Source organism: Papio anubis, chromosome 5, assembly GCF_008728515.1.
Source record: "Papio anubis isolate 15944 chromosome 5, Panubis1.0, whole genome shotgun sequence".
Classification (NCBI taxonomy): domain Eukaryota; kingdom Metazoa; phylum Chordata; class Mammalia; order Primates; family Cercopithecidae; genus Papio; species Papio anubis.
Window position 1 is genome coordinate 171,495,341 of NC_044980.1, and position 17,343 is coordinate 171,512,683.

A 17,343-nucleotide genomic window follows, 5' to 3' on the forward strand; every position below is an offset into this window, starting at 1 on the left:
GGCAAAGGTGAGGGGTCCAAGGAGGAGGAGAGAACAGGGTCAAAGGGAAAGAGGAGAGCCAAGGTAGAGTATGACAGTGCCAAGTAGGAAATGAAAATGCCTGTTGGACTTGGTGATGAGGGGGTGGCCTGGGACCCAGGGAAGAGCCCATTTAGTGCTGAGAGAAATATGCTGTGAGCAGAAAAGTGAAGGAGAAGCAAGCAAGTGAAGACTTTTAAGTACAGACTGTCGTTTCAACAAGGTCAGCTTCAAAGGAAAAGAAAGAAAGAATAAGAACTCAGAAGAAGCCTGTGGTTTAACAAGAAAAAGACTTGAGTGTATCTAAAAGAGCAGACAGGTGTCCACTGCAGTGGGAGAAACTAAAGAGAGGCAAAAGTTGAATGGAAAGGAGCCTGTAGAACGCAATGATTTGCAAACTCCAGATCTTGTTCTTTCCAGATTTTCTTGGATATTGCTGCCAGATTAATCTGCCATTTAGTCCTCTCATCCTGTCCAAGTCAAGAGGAGAAAGTATTGACTGAGTGCTATGCCCAGCTCTTCCGCAGCCAGCGTCTCACTCGCTTGACACAAAACGTCTATGGGTAAGTACTGTTACTCGTCTTATGGTGGAAGAAATTGGCTCTGAAAGGTGAAATAGCATGTCAGAATTTGAACACATATCTTTTGTTTTGTTGGTTTTTTACTTTAATGGTAAAGAGTTTAATGGTAATTCTTGCTTTCTTCCCTTGCCCTGCTGTGAATTCTTATTTCCTACTATATTTAGTAAAACTAGAAACTTCTGTATCCTGGCCTAATTTTCTTTTCAGCATAATTTCTTCTTTTTGTACTAAAGTTTTGTCCAGTTGAAAGCTCTGTTAGATTTTTGCTCCTGTTTTACAAAAGATGAATAGAAATTTCAAATCCAGAAGTGCTGTCCCTGGTGCCAGTATTATCATTGTAAACTAGCTAATGTTGAGAAAAGATAGAAATTATTAGTAATGTGGAAAGCAGTGACTTTTAGCCTCTCATTAGTGGTAGTTAGATTTAAATCATGTAATGATGTTCGGTTATGAATGAAACAAAAATTAAGAACATGCATAAAGTATTAGAAACCTACTATCAAAGATTATGTGTAAAAATACAGTTGGGGATTCTAGAATCTTTTTAGCTCTCTGGGAAGCCACCCTAACCATCCCTAAACATGGAAGCCTGCTGTCTGTGTTTCACACATGATTTTGAAAAATGTGGGTAGGTGTGGTGGCTCACGCCTGTAATTTCAGCACTTTGGGAGGCCCAGATGGGCGGATCATGAGGTCAGAAGATCAAGACCATCCTGACCAACATGGTGAAACCCCACCTCTACTGAAATGCAAAAAATTAGCCGGGTGTGGTGTTGTGCACCTGTAGTCCCAGCTACTTGGGAGGCTGAGGCAGAGAATTGCTTGAACCTAGGAGGTAGAGGTTGCAGTGAGCCCAGATCGTGCCATTGCACTCGAGCCTGGTGACAGAGTGAGACTCCATCTCAAAAAAAAAAAAAAAAATTTCAGCCGGATGTGGTGGCTCACACCTGTAATCCCAGCACTTTGGGAGGCTGAGGCAGGCAGATCTCTTGAGGTCAAGAGTTCGAGACCGGTCTGGCTAACATGGTGAAACCCCGTCTCTACTAAAAATACAAAAATTTGCCAGGCATGGTAGCACACATCTATAATTCTGGCTACTTGGGAGGCTGAGGCACAAGAATCACTTGAACCCAGGAGGCGGAGGTTGCGGTAAGCCGAGATCACACCACTGCACTCCAGCCTGGGCAACATTTCAGAGGTGTACTGGGTAACTACTACTCTGTGTATATGTATGTGTGTCCATGTAAACACATGTGTATACATGTATAGAAACACACAGAGAATTTATATAGTTAGAGTCTCTACCTGCATGCTCACATGAACCTCACTGATGTTTAACATGTACACATATCTTTGCTTCCATTACTGGGAAAACTGATCTAAAATACTATAATGAGTGTAGAAGTATTCAAAAAGGTCATTCTTCCTTAAATAAGACAGGCCCACTGCTGCCGCAGGTCCTCAGCACTGGCTGTTACCCTGTCTGGGAAGCTCTCCCTTAGATAGTCCTATGACTTCCTCTCTTAGTCCCCTGAAGTCTTGGTTTAAATGTCACCTTTTCAGTGAGGCCTTTCCTTATGACCCAGTTTAAAATTGCAGACCTTTCCTCTCACCCATCATGTTCCCTATATCCATTTAAATGCTTTTATTGTTTTTCTATAAGGTATACCACTTAAAATACTAAGGATTTTCTTACTATCTTCCTTTCTCTTGCTAAAATATGTTTCATAAGGGCAGACATTTTTTCTGTTTATTGCTATATCCTGAGCACCTAGAACAGTACCTGGGGCTTGATAAGTATTTATTGAATGAATGATTTATCATGTTCAAAAAATCAGTTTGACTGCTATATGGAGAGAATGCATTGTAGGGTAGCAAGAGTTTAAATAGAAAATCCAGACAGATGGGTATAGAAATAGTCTAGTTGGGTGTTAGGAGTAGCTTAACTGTTACCCAGAGGATGGAAGAAATATAAAAGGAGAAAAGAAATAAATCAACTTGCCCTTTTCAGGAAGCATGGGACCTGCTTGCTGCCCAGTCACATCCCACACACCAATACTGTGCAAGCTCCCAGCCTCTGCTATGGCTTTTGCCAGCCATATGTACTAAGGGGTCTGTGACAGACCAGACACCTCGGTCTGGAGACGCTTGTTCGTGTCTTGATGAGTATCAAAGTTATATAAATCCTATAAGTTAATGAGGGAAGGCAGATAAAACATTCCAAGCCATTAAGGGAGTATTGAGTATTTCTAGTATTATTACTCAAAAGTCTTGTTTAGGCAAAAAGGAAAGGCAGAGAGAACTGTATGTTGCTTAATGTAAAATATTAATAATGGTAATGATAACAGCTAATAATCACTGGATCTTTATTACATCCAAGCATAATGCTATGTGCTGTATCAGTGAGATAGTAAAATGTCAAGGATCTGAAACATTGTTTAATCCTGGAAGAGCTAGTTTCTGACCTATAATGCTCAGGTTCCAAGCCCACAATACTTCATCAGTTCTGAGTAAAGCCACCCTAACCAAGCCCACAGCACTTCATCAGTTCTGAGTAAAGCCACCCTAACCAAGCCCACAGCACTTCATCAGTTCTGAGTAAAGCCACCCTAACCAAGCCCACAACGCCTATCGGGATCTGAGTAAAAACCCACTAACATTTTTCATTTTGCCGGTGAATGAAGTTATCTCATATTTGGGAAAATTCCCAGAATTTCCACATCTCAGTTGCCATATTGGTCACACTTTTGAAATATGACTAAATAATTAGTAAACCAATAAGTAGCACCTTTTCTTGGTTTCTATTCATGAGAGAAATTCTTCTAGGGTTTTATTTTTATTCTTGGTGCAATACTTCAGCCTTTTGTTTTGAATCAGATAGTTCATGAAGATACAAATTAAGAATGCTTTAGAGCATCCAGCAGGTTGATCATATGACCTATGACCTATTAATATGATAGTAATAGATTCTTAACAGTGAACCATTCTTTATTTCCTGGATAGATCCTCCTTCGTCCTAGTTATACTCTTGATGTCGAAGCAACCAGCATTGTTTAAAAACATTAAGAGTTCTGGCTCTGATATTACAATGACTTAACAGGGTGGGTCTGCTGGTGACAAATTCTCTTAGTTTTCTTCCATATGAGAATGTCTCTATTTCACCTTCATTCCTGAAAGATTTTTGCTAATATAGAACTCTAGGTTTGTGGTTATTTTCTTTCAGCACTTTGAAATAATTAGTCCGCTTCCTTCTGGCATCCATGGTTTCTGATGAGAAATTCAGTTATTCATATTTTTGCCCCACCACCAAGTAGTGTATCAATTTTCCTTGGTTGCTGTCAAGATTGTTTTGTACTTCCATTTTTAGAATTTATTTATGGCTGGGCATGGTGGTTCACGCCTGTAATCTCAGCACTTTGGGAGGTGAAGGCAGGCGGATCACTTGAGGCCAGGAGTTTGAGACCGGCCTGGGTAGAACACAGCGAAACCCTTTCTCTGAGAAAAATACAGAACTACTTGGGTGTGGTAGTGTATGCCTGTAGTCCCAGCTACTTGGGAGGCTGAAGCACGGGAATCACTTGAACCCAGGAGGTGAAGGTTGCAGTGAGCCAAGGTTGTACCACTGCACTTCAGCCTGGGCGACAGAGTGGACTCTATCTCAAAAAAAAAAAAAAAAAATTGATTTTGATGCATCTGGGCATGGATTTCTTTGGGTTGACCCTGTACCTATAGGTTGAAGTCTTTTGTCAAATATAAGTTTTTAGCCATGATTTCTTCAAATACTTTTTCAGCACCAAACATTTTCTCCTTCTGTGGGACTCCAGTGAGACAAATATTAGATCTTTTGTTGCCCCATACATCCCTGAGGTGCTCTTCATCTGTATTTTTTCTCGGATCTTTTCTGTGTTGTTCAGATTGAATAATTTCTTTTAATCTGTCTTCAAGTTATTTCCTGTTTTCACCCTTCTGCTGTTGAACCTATTTAGCAAGATTTCTATTTTCCGTATCAATAAATAAATGTTTATATATTAAAAATACTGTAGGGTCGGGCGCAGTGGCTCACGCCTGTAATCCCAGCACTTTGGGAGGCTGAGGCTGGTGGGTCATTAGGTTGGGATATCAAGACCAGCCTGACCAACAGAGTGAAACCCTGTCTTTACTAAAAATACAAAAATTAGCTGGGCATGGTGGTGCACACCTGTAGTCCCAGCTACTGGGGAGGCTGAGGTAGGAGAATCGCTTGAACCCGGGAGGTGGAGGTTGCTGTGAGCTGAGATTGCACCAATGCACTCCAGCAGCTTGGGCAACAGTTTGAGACTTCGTCTCAAAAAAAAAAAAAAAACAAAAAAAAACCTGTATATTTTTCACTTCCAGAATTTCCACTTAGTTCTTTTTTATATGCTCATTTCTTTAGAGTGTGTTCACTCAACTTGTTGGAACAAGTAAGGCAGCTGCTTTAAAGTCCTTGTAAGATCATGGTATCATCTCACTTGATGTCTGTTGGTTATCTTTTCCCATGTAAGTTGAAATGTTCCTGGGTCTTTATATTCTCAGTGACTTCAAAAGGCATCATGGGCATTTAGGATGTAATGTTATAAAACTCTATGACTTCTTGAAATCCAAAAGAAAATGTTGATATTTTTGTTTTAGCAAGCAGTCAACCTGGTTGAGCTCAGAATACCAAGTCCAAACAGCTTTCTGTGGGTTGTGGTTTCTATGTCAGTTTAGTTGTCAGAGACTTCACATTGTTGCTTGAATCTTGCTCACATGTGTGTCACTCTGTGGCCAATATGGAATTTAAGCAGCAGACCCTCTTATTCTCAGAGTCCATGTATGCTGCTTAGGGGGTGAGATTCAGGCATACGTATCTCACAGGTGAGCCCAGGAGTTCTTAAATAACTTCCAGGGTGATTTTCCCAAATTCTTCCCTGTCTATGTCCGCAGTAGTTTCAGGTTCCCTGTGGCTCTCCTTTTTACTCTTCTGGCTACAATGCAGGGGCCTGTAGTTGCCCCACTTTGCTCTGACTTCCAGTGACTGTCCTTATGCAGAGCCAAGCAGCAGGAAGACAAAGAGAAGATGAAGCGGGGCTTCTCACTACCCTTCTTGGGACCACAGCTCCCTTGCTTGGGGAAGAAGGACCCTCTCCTCATGGTTTTGGGCTCCTGTCAGCTTGCAGTGGCACTGCTGTTGCAGCAGCCACCAGAGGATTGCTTAGGTGCTGGGGTGCAACAGAACAAAGAAAGGGAAGAAAATAGGCAATTCCCCCTGCTGTCTCTAAACCTTAGAAGTCCTTTTCCTGCTCCATGAACCGGCCTTAGAGCTTTTCCTGGAGAACCTCCTCTGCCTTCTCCTGCCTCAGTGCCTGTTTTCAGATTGCTGTATAAGTTTAATACAGAAGACAGCTGAGGAAAAAAAGGTAAGCTCACCACTGGTTCAGTGGTACTTTGGATTTTGGTCTTCCTCCCCAGTTCACCTGCTACTGTTTACTTTTCAGGGCCCTCAGATAATTGCTTCATGCTTTCTGTTCAGGTTTATCAGTGAAAGAGACATGGTGGAACAGGCCTACTCCACCTTATCAGGAAGAGGATCCGCCACTTGGGTTTTAATTTGATCTTCTTTGTCTAACTTCTTAAGGTGGAAACAAAGGTCACAGATTATGGGCCATTCTTATCTACTGTAAAAACATTTAAAGCTATATAATTTCCTCTAAGCATTGCTTTGGCTATAACACATAAAATATTATCTCATTCCATTGTGATTTCTTCTTTGACCTGTCAGAATTTACAAATTCACTGCTTAATTTTCAGACATAAGGATTTCCCAAATAGTTGAAATGTAATTCTTTAGGTGTCTTTTTTTTAAATTGTAATGTTTTGTGTTTGTGTGTGTGTGTACCACATACGTAACATAAGATTTGCCATTTTAGCCATTTTTAGTGTATAATTTTTTGGAGGCATTTAAATACATTCACATTGTTGTGGAACCAGCACCACTATCCATCTCCAGAACTTTTTCATCTTTCCTAATGAAAATCTGTATACCCTTTAAGCAGTAGCATCCCATTCCCCACTTCCTCCAGCCCCTGGTAACCTCTGCTTTCTGCCTCTATGAATTTGACTACTCTGGATACCTCACATAAGTGGAATCATGCAATATTTGTCTTTTTGTGACTGGCTTATTTCACTTAGCATGTCTTCAAGGTTCATCCTTGAAGTGGATTCAGCATTTCACTGCCAGTTTTTATATACTCAAACTAACTTCCTCACTCATGTTTATTTTTTGTTCAAATTGAATATCTAAATAACAGCAAAAATGGTTCAGGAGTACCGTTGTTACTGAGTCTTTCCTATTTAAGACTGTGTTTTGCATTTCTCTGCACAGGTATGGAGTGCTGACCATGTGGAGTTCTTGAGTCACGTCAGTCTGCCCTCGGTTCTCGCAGGCATGGCCCCATTGTCTTTCAGCATCCTGTGTTCCTGAGAAAATCTCTTCTGCCAGTTTTTAAAAAATTTGTAGCTAATCTTTTTTTTTTTTTCATAAGCATCAACTCCTCAGAACTTTTAAGTCTAAATTCCATGAAGGTATACTGAATCCTACTATTAAGTTTTCTGTAGTACAAAAATATGTTTGAACTTAAAATGATTAATATTTTCCAGAATAGCAAATACTTTGCTATTTTTCTAATTTGATTTTTGAAATACACAGAAGAATGTGTAAAATCTGTACTGTTCAAATACTCTTCTAAGCCCTTTATAAATATCAACTAACTTTTGTTCTTATATCAGCACTATAAGATAGGTACCATTTAACAGATTTGGACAATAGAGCACAGAGAGGTTAAGAAACCTGCCCAAGGTGCGGTGGCTCGCGCCTGTAATCCCAGCACTTTGGGAGGCCAAGGTGGGCGGGTCATGAGGTCAGGAGCTCAAGACCATCTTGGCTAACACGGTGAAACCCCGTCTCTACTAAAAATACAAAAAATTAGCCGGCATGGTGGCGGGTGCCTATAGTCCCAGCTACTCGGGAGGCTGAGGCAGGAGAAGGGCGTGAACCTGGGAAGCAGAGCTTGCGGTGAGCCAAGATCATGCAACTGCCCTCCAGTCTGGGCAACAGAGCAAGACTCTCAAAAAAAAAAAAAACCTGCCCAAAGTCACACAGCTAATAGTGGCGGAGCTCCAGAGTTCATTTTGAGTTCATTAACTCAGAAGTCCAAAGTTTCATCTTAGCATTATCGTAACCACTGTACCCTTCTGTTTCTCTGCTTCTCTTTTTAGTTAATAACGATAAAGACAAATGAAGAAAAAAGAAAGCAGGCCAGGCACAGGGATTCGCACCTGTAATCCCAGCACTTTGGGAGGCCAAGGTGGGTGGATCACCTGAGGTCAGGAGTTCAAGATCAGCCTGGCCAACATGGTGAAACCCCATCTCTCCTAAAAAGACACAATTAGGCATGGTGGTGCATGCCTGTAGTCCCTGTAGTCCCAGCTACTTGGGAGGCTGAGGCAGGAGAATCACCGGAACCCAGGAGGCGGAGGTTGCAGTGAGCCAAGATAGAGCCATTGCACTCCAGCCTGGGTGACAAGAGCAAAACTCCATCTCAAAATAATAATAACAACAACAATAATAATACATAGTAATAATAATAAAGCAGATATCCAGTTACCAGAGCCCAGGTGAAGAAACAGAACATTGCTAGTGCCATGGAAATGCTTGGTGTGCATCTCCTCATTCACATCCTTTTACTTCTCTCTATCCAAAATATAACCATTATTCTAACTTTTGTGATACTTCCTTTCCCTCTCCTTATAGTATTGCCATTTATCATTGAATCTGCAAACAATATATTTGGTTTTGGTCTGTTTTAAAACTTTAAATTGAATCTTTTATATATATATATATACACACACACACACACATATATATATATTATGTGCCTTTGCTTATTCATTCATATTAATATGTGTAGCTTTAGTTTATTAATATTCGCTGTTGTCAGTTATTCCATTGTATAAACACTTGACAATCTTGTTGTCTATTTTTTGATGACAGGCATTTGTGTTGTTTCCAATTTTTGCTGTTGTACACAATGCTACGTGAAGAATCATGAATTCTCATACTGTTGCAAGGTAGAGTTACCTAAGTATATGTACCTAGTAGTAGACTTGCTAAATCAGCCAATGTGCTTGCTCTAGGTTGTACTAAACTATTTTTCAAATGCTTGAATCAGATTGTATTTCCACCAGGAGTATGTGGAAGTTCCCATTACTGCATCTTTCCAAAATCTGAAGCTGTCAGTTTGAATTTTTACGTTTTATTACTTGGGCGAATGTGGTAATGGTATCTTGTTGCAGCTTTAATCGGTTTTCCCTTGGTTACTGTTGAGATTGGGCATCTTTGCTTATGTTTGCAGACCATTCAGGTTTCCTTTTCTTAAGTGCTTATTCAAGTCTTTTGCCCATTTTTCTAGTGGGCTTGGTGTTTCATAAGCGTTATTTTCCAAGTCTCCATTCTAGTTTTTTGTGGGTCATATGTTGCAAATATTTTCTCCCAGTAGGTAGTTTCTATTTTTTTAGCTTTTATTTTTATTTTTATATTTTGAGACAGGATCTTGCTCTGTCACCCAGGCTAGAGTGCAGTGGCACCATCTCGACTTACTGCAAGCTCCGCCTCCCAGGTTCACACCATTCTCCTGCCTCAGCCTCCTAGTAGCTGGGACTATAGGTGTGCGCCACCATGCCTGGCTAATTTTTTGTATTTTTAGTAGAGACGGGGTTTCACTGTGTTAGCCAGGATGGTCTCAATCTCCTGACCTCGTGATCCGCCTGCCTTGGCCTCCCAAAGTGCTGGGATTCCAGGCGTGAGCCACCGCGCCCGGGCACCTGCTGGTATTTTCATACTGAGTCTGACAGGTCCTCTGTTTGGGGTCACTTGGTGGTTTTGGAGGTGGGGACTGCTGGACTTTCCACTTTTTCTCTCTTTTCACATAAGCAGATCAGGTTGGAAGAAAGAGGCCTGGTTAATGCATATTTCTTGCTTCACAGGAAAGCTTGTGCCCATAGGCCTTTGGTTTGTTTGTTCAGTGTTGAGCTCTCTCTGTTGACTTTGATCAGCAGTCAAAAAGCTGATTCTCAGGTTGCAGTTCCAGCCCCCTACCCCTTATTTTGTCTGGGATAAGAAATAGGATCTAAGAAAATGGAAGTCTGAGTAGCTGCAAGGTCCTTTTCCAGCCTCCTCTCAAACAGTTCAGCAGATGCCCTTGCCTGTCCCTACCACCAGTTCTCATCTTTAAGGAATGGATATTTAGGAAGTAGTAGGATCCTTTAGGACTGTCTTACCCCTGTGAATAAGTTACAGCCTGCTTAAAGTTTAAGGGGAAGAAACCTCTAGATTGTGTCATCCTCCCTTTAAGTTTCATGTATGTTCTGGTACTTTATGTTCCAGAGGAGTATATTCCCAAAGGGTAGTTTACATACTGTATTAGTCTGTCCTCACATTGCTATAAAGAAACACCTGAGACTAGGTAATTTATTCATATGTTTGTTTATTTATTTATTTATTTATTTATTTGAGATGTAGTTTCGCTTTTGTCACCCAGGCTAGAGAGCGATGGCGCAATTTTGGCTCGCTGAAACCATTCAGTCATCCTAGGCCTCTGGTGGGAGGGGCTGCTGTGAAGTTCTCTGAAATGCCTTTGAGGTCTTTTCCCCATTGTCTTGGCTTATTAGTACTTGGGTCCTTTTTACTCATGTAAATTTCTGTAGCCTGCCTGAATTCCTTCTCTGAAAATGGGCTTTTCTTTTCTACCACATGGCCAGGCTGCAAATTTTCCACTTATTCCCTTTTAAATATCAGTTCCAGTTTTAAGTCATTTCTTTGTTCTCACATCTGAGCATAGATTGTTAGCAGCCAACCCACCTCTTGTGTGCTTTGCTGCTTAGAAATTTCGTCTACCGGATACCCTAAATCACCACTTTCAAGTTCAAAGTTCCACAAATCCCTAGGGCAGGGGCACAGTGCAGCCAAGTTCTTTGCTAAGACACAGCAAAAGTGACCTTTCCTCCAATTCCCAGTAAGTTCCTCATTTCCATCTGAGACCTTAACCAAGACTTCACTGTCCCTATCACTATCGGCATTTTGGTCACAACCATTTAACCAGTTTCTAAGATGTTCCAAACTCTCCCTTATCTTCCTGTCTTCTTCTGGGTCTTCCAAACCCTTCCAACCTTTGTCTGTTACCCAGTTATTCCAAAGTCACCTCCACATTTTCAGGTATCTTTATAGAAATTCTCCACTTCCCAGTACCAATTTTCTGTATTAGCCAGTTCTCACATTGTTATGAAGAAATACCTCAGACTGGGTAATTTATAAGAAAAAAGGCTTAACTGGCTCACAGTTCCTGTACGAGAAGCATAGTGCCAGCATCTGCTTCTGGGGAGGCCTCAGGAGGCTTAGAATCATGGCAGTAGGTGAGGGGAAGCAGGCACATCAAATGGCAAAAGCAAGAGCAAGAGTGAGGAGGGAGGTGCTACACTCTTGTAAATAACCAGATCTCACAAGAACTCATTCATGATAGAGAGGACAGTACCAAGGGGGATGGTGCTGAACCTTTCATAAGAAACCACTCCCATGATCCAATCACCTCCCATAAGGCCCCGCCTCCAACACCGGGGATTACATTTCAATATGAAATTTGGGTGGGGACACACATCCAAACGATACCACATAGATTGTTATTTACTTCCTATCATATTTTATTTACTTCCTGTATCATATTTCTTTTTTTTTCCCCCTTTTTTTTTTTTTTTTGAGACAGTCTCACTCTGTCACCCAGGCTGGAGTGCGGTGGTACTACCTCAGCTCATTGCAACCTCCACCTCTTGGGTTGAGGCAACCCTCCCATCTCAGCCTCCCAAGTAGCTAAGACTACAGGCACCTGCCACCATGCCCAGCTAATTATTGTATTTTTAGTAGACATGGGATTCCACCATTTTGGCCAGGCTGGTCTTGAACTCCTGACCTCAAGTGATCCGCCTGCCTTGGCCTCTCAAAGTGCTGAGATTACAGCCGTGAGCCACCGCGCCCAGCCTTGACCATATTTCTTAATCCTCATTTTGTATCTGTGACCCTCAGACCCAGTGAGACAAGTAACTACTTAAGATGATGTTAAGAGCCAGGGTTTGAATCCAAGTTTGTCTGACTTTGGGTCAGCAATCTTTACACTGTGTCACACTGTGACATTTTAGGAAGATTAATTTGGTGTAGGATTCCTAGGTGGCCTTGTAGGAGGAAAGAAACTGCTGCTAGGAATACCAGGTACAGTGTGCAGGGTCTCCTGATCTGCCTTTCCCAAGCCCAGCTCTTCTGCATCTGTTTCCTTCGTTCCGTCTTCTTTATGTAGCACCTACTCCAGTGGCCAGTGCCTTCACTGTGCATCCCTCCTGAAAGGGCTCACTCTTTTCTCTGCTTACCCAGTATATCTGCCATCCCCTGCTTTCAGTTCCCCTGTTATCTTTGGACCAGTTCAGTGTTCTTTCTCTCTCTTCCTATTTCTCTACCTTATTTTGGGTGCATCTTTGAAAGCTCTTAAATGTGCTCAACAGTTATTTTAGTTTGATAGCTAGTTTAATTCTCTCATTCCCATCTTATGCAGTTTCCAGTCTCCCAGCATAGAAACCAATGTGCACTTGAATTTTTTTTTTTTTTTTTCAGACTGGGAGACAAGACTTGAAACCAAAGCGCCAACTCTGAAGCCCAATATTACTGAAGATTTATGCCATGGGGTACTAATGGAAAGGGAACGTGTCTGGCATTCTACTGTAGGGGAAACCTGGGAACCTAATAAATGGTTAGAGGGACAACAGGATAGTCATCTGAGCCAAGTGGCAGTTACCCCTAAGAAAACCTTCACCGAGAGGAGAGTATGTGGAGGTAATGAATTTGAAAGATGTTCCAGTCAGGATTCAATTATTGATACACAACAAAGCATTCCTATGGTAAAAAGGCCCCATAACTGTAATTCACATGGAGAAGATGCCACGCAAAATTCTGAGTTAGTTAAAACTCAAAGATTGTTGGTAGGAAAGAAGATCTATGAATGTAATCAGTGCAGCAAAACCTTCAGCCAGAGCTCATCCCTTCTTAAGCACCAGAGGATTCATACTGGGGAGAAACCCTTTAAGTGTAATGTATGTGGGAAACACTTCATTGAACACTCCTCCCTTAATGTCCATCAAAGAATTCATACTGGAGAGAAACCCTATAAATGTAATGAATGTGGGAAAGCCTTTAGTCAGAGCATGAATCTTACTGTCCATCAGCGAACTCACACTGGAGAGAAACCGTATCAGTGTAAAGAGTGTGGCAAAGCCTTCCATAAGAATTCGTCTCTTATTCAACACGAAAGGATTCATACTGGAGAGAAACCCTACAGATGTAATGAATGTGGGAAAGCTTTTACCCAAAGCATGAATTTGACAGTCCATCAGAGAACTCATACAGGAGAAAAACCCTATGAATGTAATGAATGTGGAAAAGCCTTCAGTCAAAGCATGCATCTTACTGTCCATCAGAGAAGCCATACTGGAGAAAAACCCTATGAGTGTAGTCAGTGTGGAAAAGCCTTTAGTAAGAGCTCAACTCTTACCCTACATCAGCGAAATCACACTGGAGAAAAACCCTACAAATGTAACAAATGCGGGAAATCCTTTAGCCAAAGTACATATCTTATAGAACATCAGAGGCTTCATTCTGGAGTAAAACCTTTTGAATGTAATCAGTGTGGAAAAGCTTTCAGTAAGAATTCATCTCTAACTCAACATCGGAGAATTCACACTGGAGAGAAACCTTATGAGTGTGTGGTATGTGGAAAACATTTCACTGGACGATCATCCCTTACTGTGCATCAGGTTATTCACACTGGAGAGAAACCTTATGAGTGCAATGAATGTGGAAAGGCATTCAGCCAGAGTGCTTACCTTATTGAACATCAAAGAATTCATACTGGTGAGAAACCCTTTGAATGTGATCAGTGTGGAAAAGCCTTCATTAAGAATTCATCCCTTACAGTGCATCAGAGAACTCATACAGGAGAGAAACCCTATCAGTGTAATGAATGCGGAAAAGCCTTCAGCCGGAGTACAAACCTTACTCGACATCAGAGAACTCATACGTGAGGAATGTTTCCACTGGCCCCTACATCATGATCAACTCTTCAGTAATAATCATATAAGACATATAATGTAGAAACCTAATAAATGTGATGATTGTGGGAATTTTCCAGTTGAAGTATAATATATCAGATAATACCACTGCAGAGAATTCATCTAAAAGTACAGAAATCTTGATTCAGAAGGTATAACTTACTTTATATCAGAAGGTTTAAGTGGCTAATATAAACAATGAAGACTCATGCTGAAGATAAGTTCTGTTATATCATGCTGCACATTCTCCTTTGGCCATCAGAGACTTTACACTGGAGAGAAAAATGTGAGCGTGTTTAACTGGACAGCCCAGAGACCTGGTATGTAGTCCTAATCTGCCACTGCCTTGGACAAGTCACCTACTTCCACCAGGTTATGGTTCTTTATTTGGTAAATGAATGATTTTGGAGTTAGAAATCTTGCAGGTTCTCTGTTAGCTCTAAAATGTTACAACCCTATAAATATAATGAATGCTGGGAAATCTTTGTTCTTTTACAATCTTACGCTGTCTGTATGCTGTCTAGATGCTCTTGTTCCACAGTCTGGTTTCCTTGGATGTTTTTGATCAAAATTATTTAGCTTTACCAATTCCTAGTACCCTTCCATGCCCCTAATCTTCCCCTGCATTGTTACTTTGTCCCCTAACTACAGTCTGGTTTCCATAAATTAATGGAATAAGTATGCAAATCTTAATGCAATAGCATGCTGTTTTGAGTTCTCAATTAATAGTTCTTAAACTGTCATTAAATGATCATTTAGAAAATAACATAGTCCTATAAGTACAAAGGAATCACATACAAATCTTTGTGTCATATTCTGGCTATCAAAGTGGAAAAGAAAAGACAGAGGGGCTGAACACTAAGAGACATAGCCATCTGACCTATTAACAAAATGTTGAGGCTGGACAAGGTGGCTCATGCCTGTAATCCTAGCACTTTGAGAGGCTGAGGCAGGATGATTGTTTGATTTCAGGAGCTCAAGACCAGCCTGGGCAACATAGTGAGACATTGTCTCTGCACTCCAGCCTAGGCAACAGAATAAGAACTTTGTCTCAAAACAAAAATAACGTTGCAACTCAAAAACATACTCAAAACAATATAGGAAGATTTTATAGATCTATAGTTATGGTAGTTAAGATAGCTTTGTTTATTTCACACATTTACCAAGTCCTAAATATGTGTTAGACATGATTAGAAAATCAAAATGAGTAAGATATATTCTTTGGTTTATAAGGGTTAAACTAAAAAAGTGTCAGTATGATAGGAGAGGAAGAATACAAGCAATCACAAAGCAGAATTTAGGAAATTTGGTAACTGACTAAATGTGCTGCTTAAATGAGAAGGAAGAGTCTAGGATGACTTGGAGTTCTTTCTTTGGTAGATAAGGTTGCCATAATTAAAAACACCTATAGTTGCCCAATTTTGTGGGGCAATGATGAGTTCACTTTGGGTACATTTCCATGAGTCTGTGGGACATCCGAGGGAAGAGTCCTGATAGCCAGCAGAAAGTGATAGACGAGACACTTGCAGGACTGTCATTGATGGGGTAGGTGGTAAAAAGAAGAAGCAGTAGACGCTAAGTGGAAAAAGCAGCAAAAAGAAAAACAGAAAAATCAGAAGTTGGTGCCACAAAGGTAAAAAGATAGTTTTAACACAGGGATAGGAATATTTAATAACTGTAAAATGCTATGGAGGGCAAAGTAAGATAAAAATAGAACTATGTCGGCCAGTTGCAGTGGCTCACGCCTGTAATCCCAGCACTTTGAGAGGCCAAGGCAGGCGGATCACGAGGCCAGGAGATCACGACCATCCTGGCTAACATGCTGAAACCTCATCTCTACTAAAAATGCAAAAAAATTAGCTGGGCATACACCTGTCGTTCCAGCTACTTGGGAGGCTGAGGCAGGAGAATGGTGTGAACCCAGGAGGTGGAGCTTGCAGTGAACTGAGATCGCACCATTACACTCCAGCCTGGGCAACAGAGCAAGACTCTGTCTCAAAAAAAAAAAAAAAGTAGAACTATGTCCTTTTGTTTGGGCTATCAATTTAAGGCAGATGGCTTAAAACCTGTTTGAGTTGGTTGAAGAGTGGTTAAGTGTTAAAAAGAACTTAGCAGCTTTCCTGAGGTGGGAGAGACTCAGACAACTAGAGGGAGGCTGGGGCTTGGAGCACATCAGAAGAGCTGTGGGCTGCAAACAATGGAAAGCCCAGTCCATGATGGTGTAAGAAAGTAGAGATGTATTTTTCTCACATAACAAATCTGGAGGTGGCTGTCACTTGTTCACAGATAAAACAATTCAGTGTCTTAAGTTTAATGGGGTTTCCATCATGGTTACATCATGATGGCCATAGCATCAAGTAAAGTGTCTGCATTCAAGGCAGGAGGGAGGAGGAGGGGAGCACCAGCAACATCAGTGCCTTTGATGAGGAGTTTTTCCCCGAGGCCACTCAGTAGACTCCTGCTTACAGCTCATTGACCACAGCTGTATTGCATGGCCACCTCCTAGCACAAGGAAGGCTGTGGAAAGAAGTATTTAACCTTTCCAGCCTCTATAGAGGAGGCAGGCACAAAAAAAGGGGGGTTGAGAATGGTGTTGATGTAGCCAGCCAGCAATCTGCCAGGAAGTGTTTGTATGATTTAAGGTAGGATTGAGCATGTTCAAAACTGAAAAAAGAGGTGTGGAAGAGTGAAGGTACAGAAAGGAGGGGACATGCAGCTCAAAGTGGGAAAATAAGGTCTGGAACACAGGCGGAGGCTGTAGGGATCTCTTTCAACAGGAGGAAGGAAACTTTCCACTGGGAGAGACGGGCATCCACAAACGATGGGTACAGAAGATGTTTGTGGGTGGCAATGGAGGAAGTTCCTGTGAACTCTTAACTGTTTAAACCTTTAGCATCCAGTCTCTGGGCTATGTGACCTCTCAGAGTTAATATTTTGCCAATTTTGAGTCATTGCCTCCATCCTAGGCTTCAAAATCTTTCATTTTTCCCTTTCTCTCTTGTCCTGTGCTTGTCTTTTGAGCTTTATTTTGCTGCTGTCTTTATCATTTCCGTCTATTTGCTACCCATTTCTTTTGTCTGCCTCCTTTCTTCCCCTCTAGTTCTATCTCTTGAGATCATGTGGGGAACAAGAAAAAAATAAATAAAATCTAGAGAGGAGGAGACCTTGTAGAAGAGAGAGATTATTAAAAATCTAAGTTCCCGAGGATACGGCTAGTCTGATGTTTTATTCCCCCTTCTTTCCTGTTCTAACTCCAATGGTTTGTATTTGAATATAGGCAAGGAGACCCAGGATCTGCATGCTGAGTTGAGAACTGTGTGTGTGGAAGGAGGCGGGGGCAGAAGAGTGGAGAATCTCAGTGTCAATTATTTGCCCCATCCTCCTCCAGCCTCCAAACTTGGTGCTGTTTATTTGTGAAACAGTAATAATCTGGACCGATTGGGTTTCTTTCGTGGAATGTTAGAATTAGGACAAAGACACTTGGGTGTTAGACGATGAAAGCACTAGATAGGAGAGCTGATGCTGACATCTTGGGTCATGTGCA

The 17,343-nt window shown here is 41.3% G+C and overlaps 1 protein-coding gene across 10 annotated transcripts in view; it reads left to right on the plus strand.

Moving 5' to 3' along the window:
• Positions 1-14,497, plus strand: part of ZFP2 (ZFP2 zinc finger protein) — a 46,589-nt gene extending 32,092 nt beyond the window's left edge. For 7 of the 10 annotated variants that reach the window (XM_031666677.1, XM_031666676.1, XM_017960210.3 and 4 more), the window contains 2 exons: positions 439-581; positions 12,310-14,497. In XM_031666677.1, the coding sequence (XP_031522537.1) occupies positions 578-581; positions 12,310-13,772 (1,467 nt within the window). In that variant the 5' untranslated portion in view covers positions 439-577 and the 3' untranslated portion in view covers positions 13,773-14,497. Of the gene's footprint in view, positions 1-438; positions 582-4,887; positions 7,501-7,689; positions 7,964-8,649; positions 8,727-12,309 lie in introns of those variants that run through there. The other 3 variants (XM_021940053.2, XM_021940054.2, XM_017960214.3) reach the window with 3 other exon arrangements.
• Positions 14,498-17,343: the final 2,846 nt, after the last annotated feature.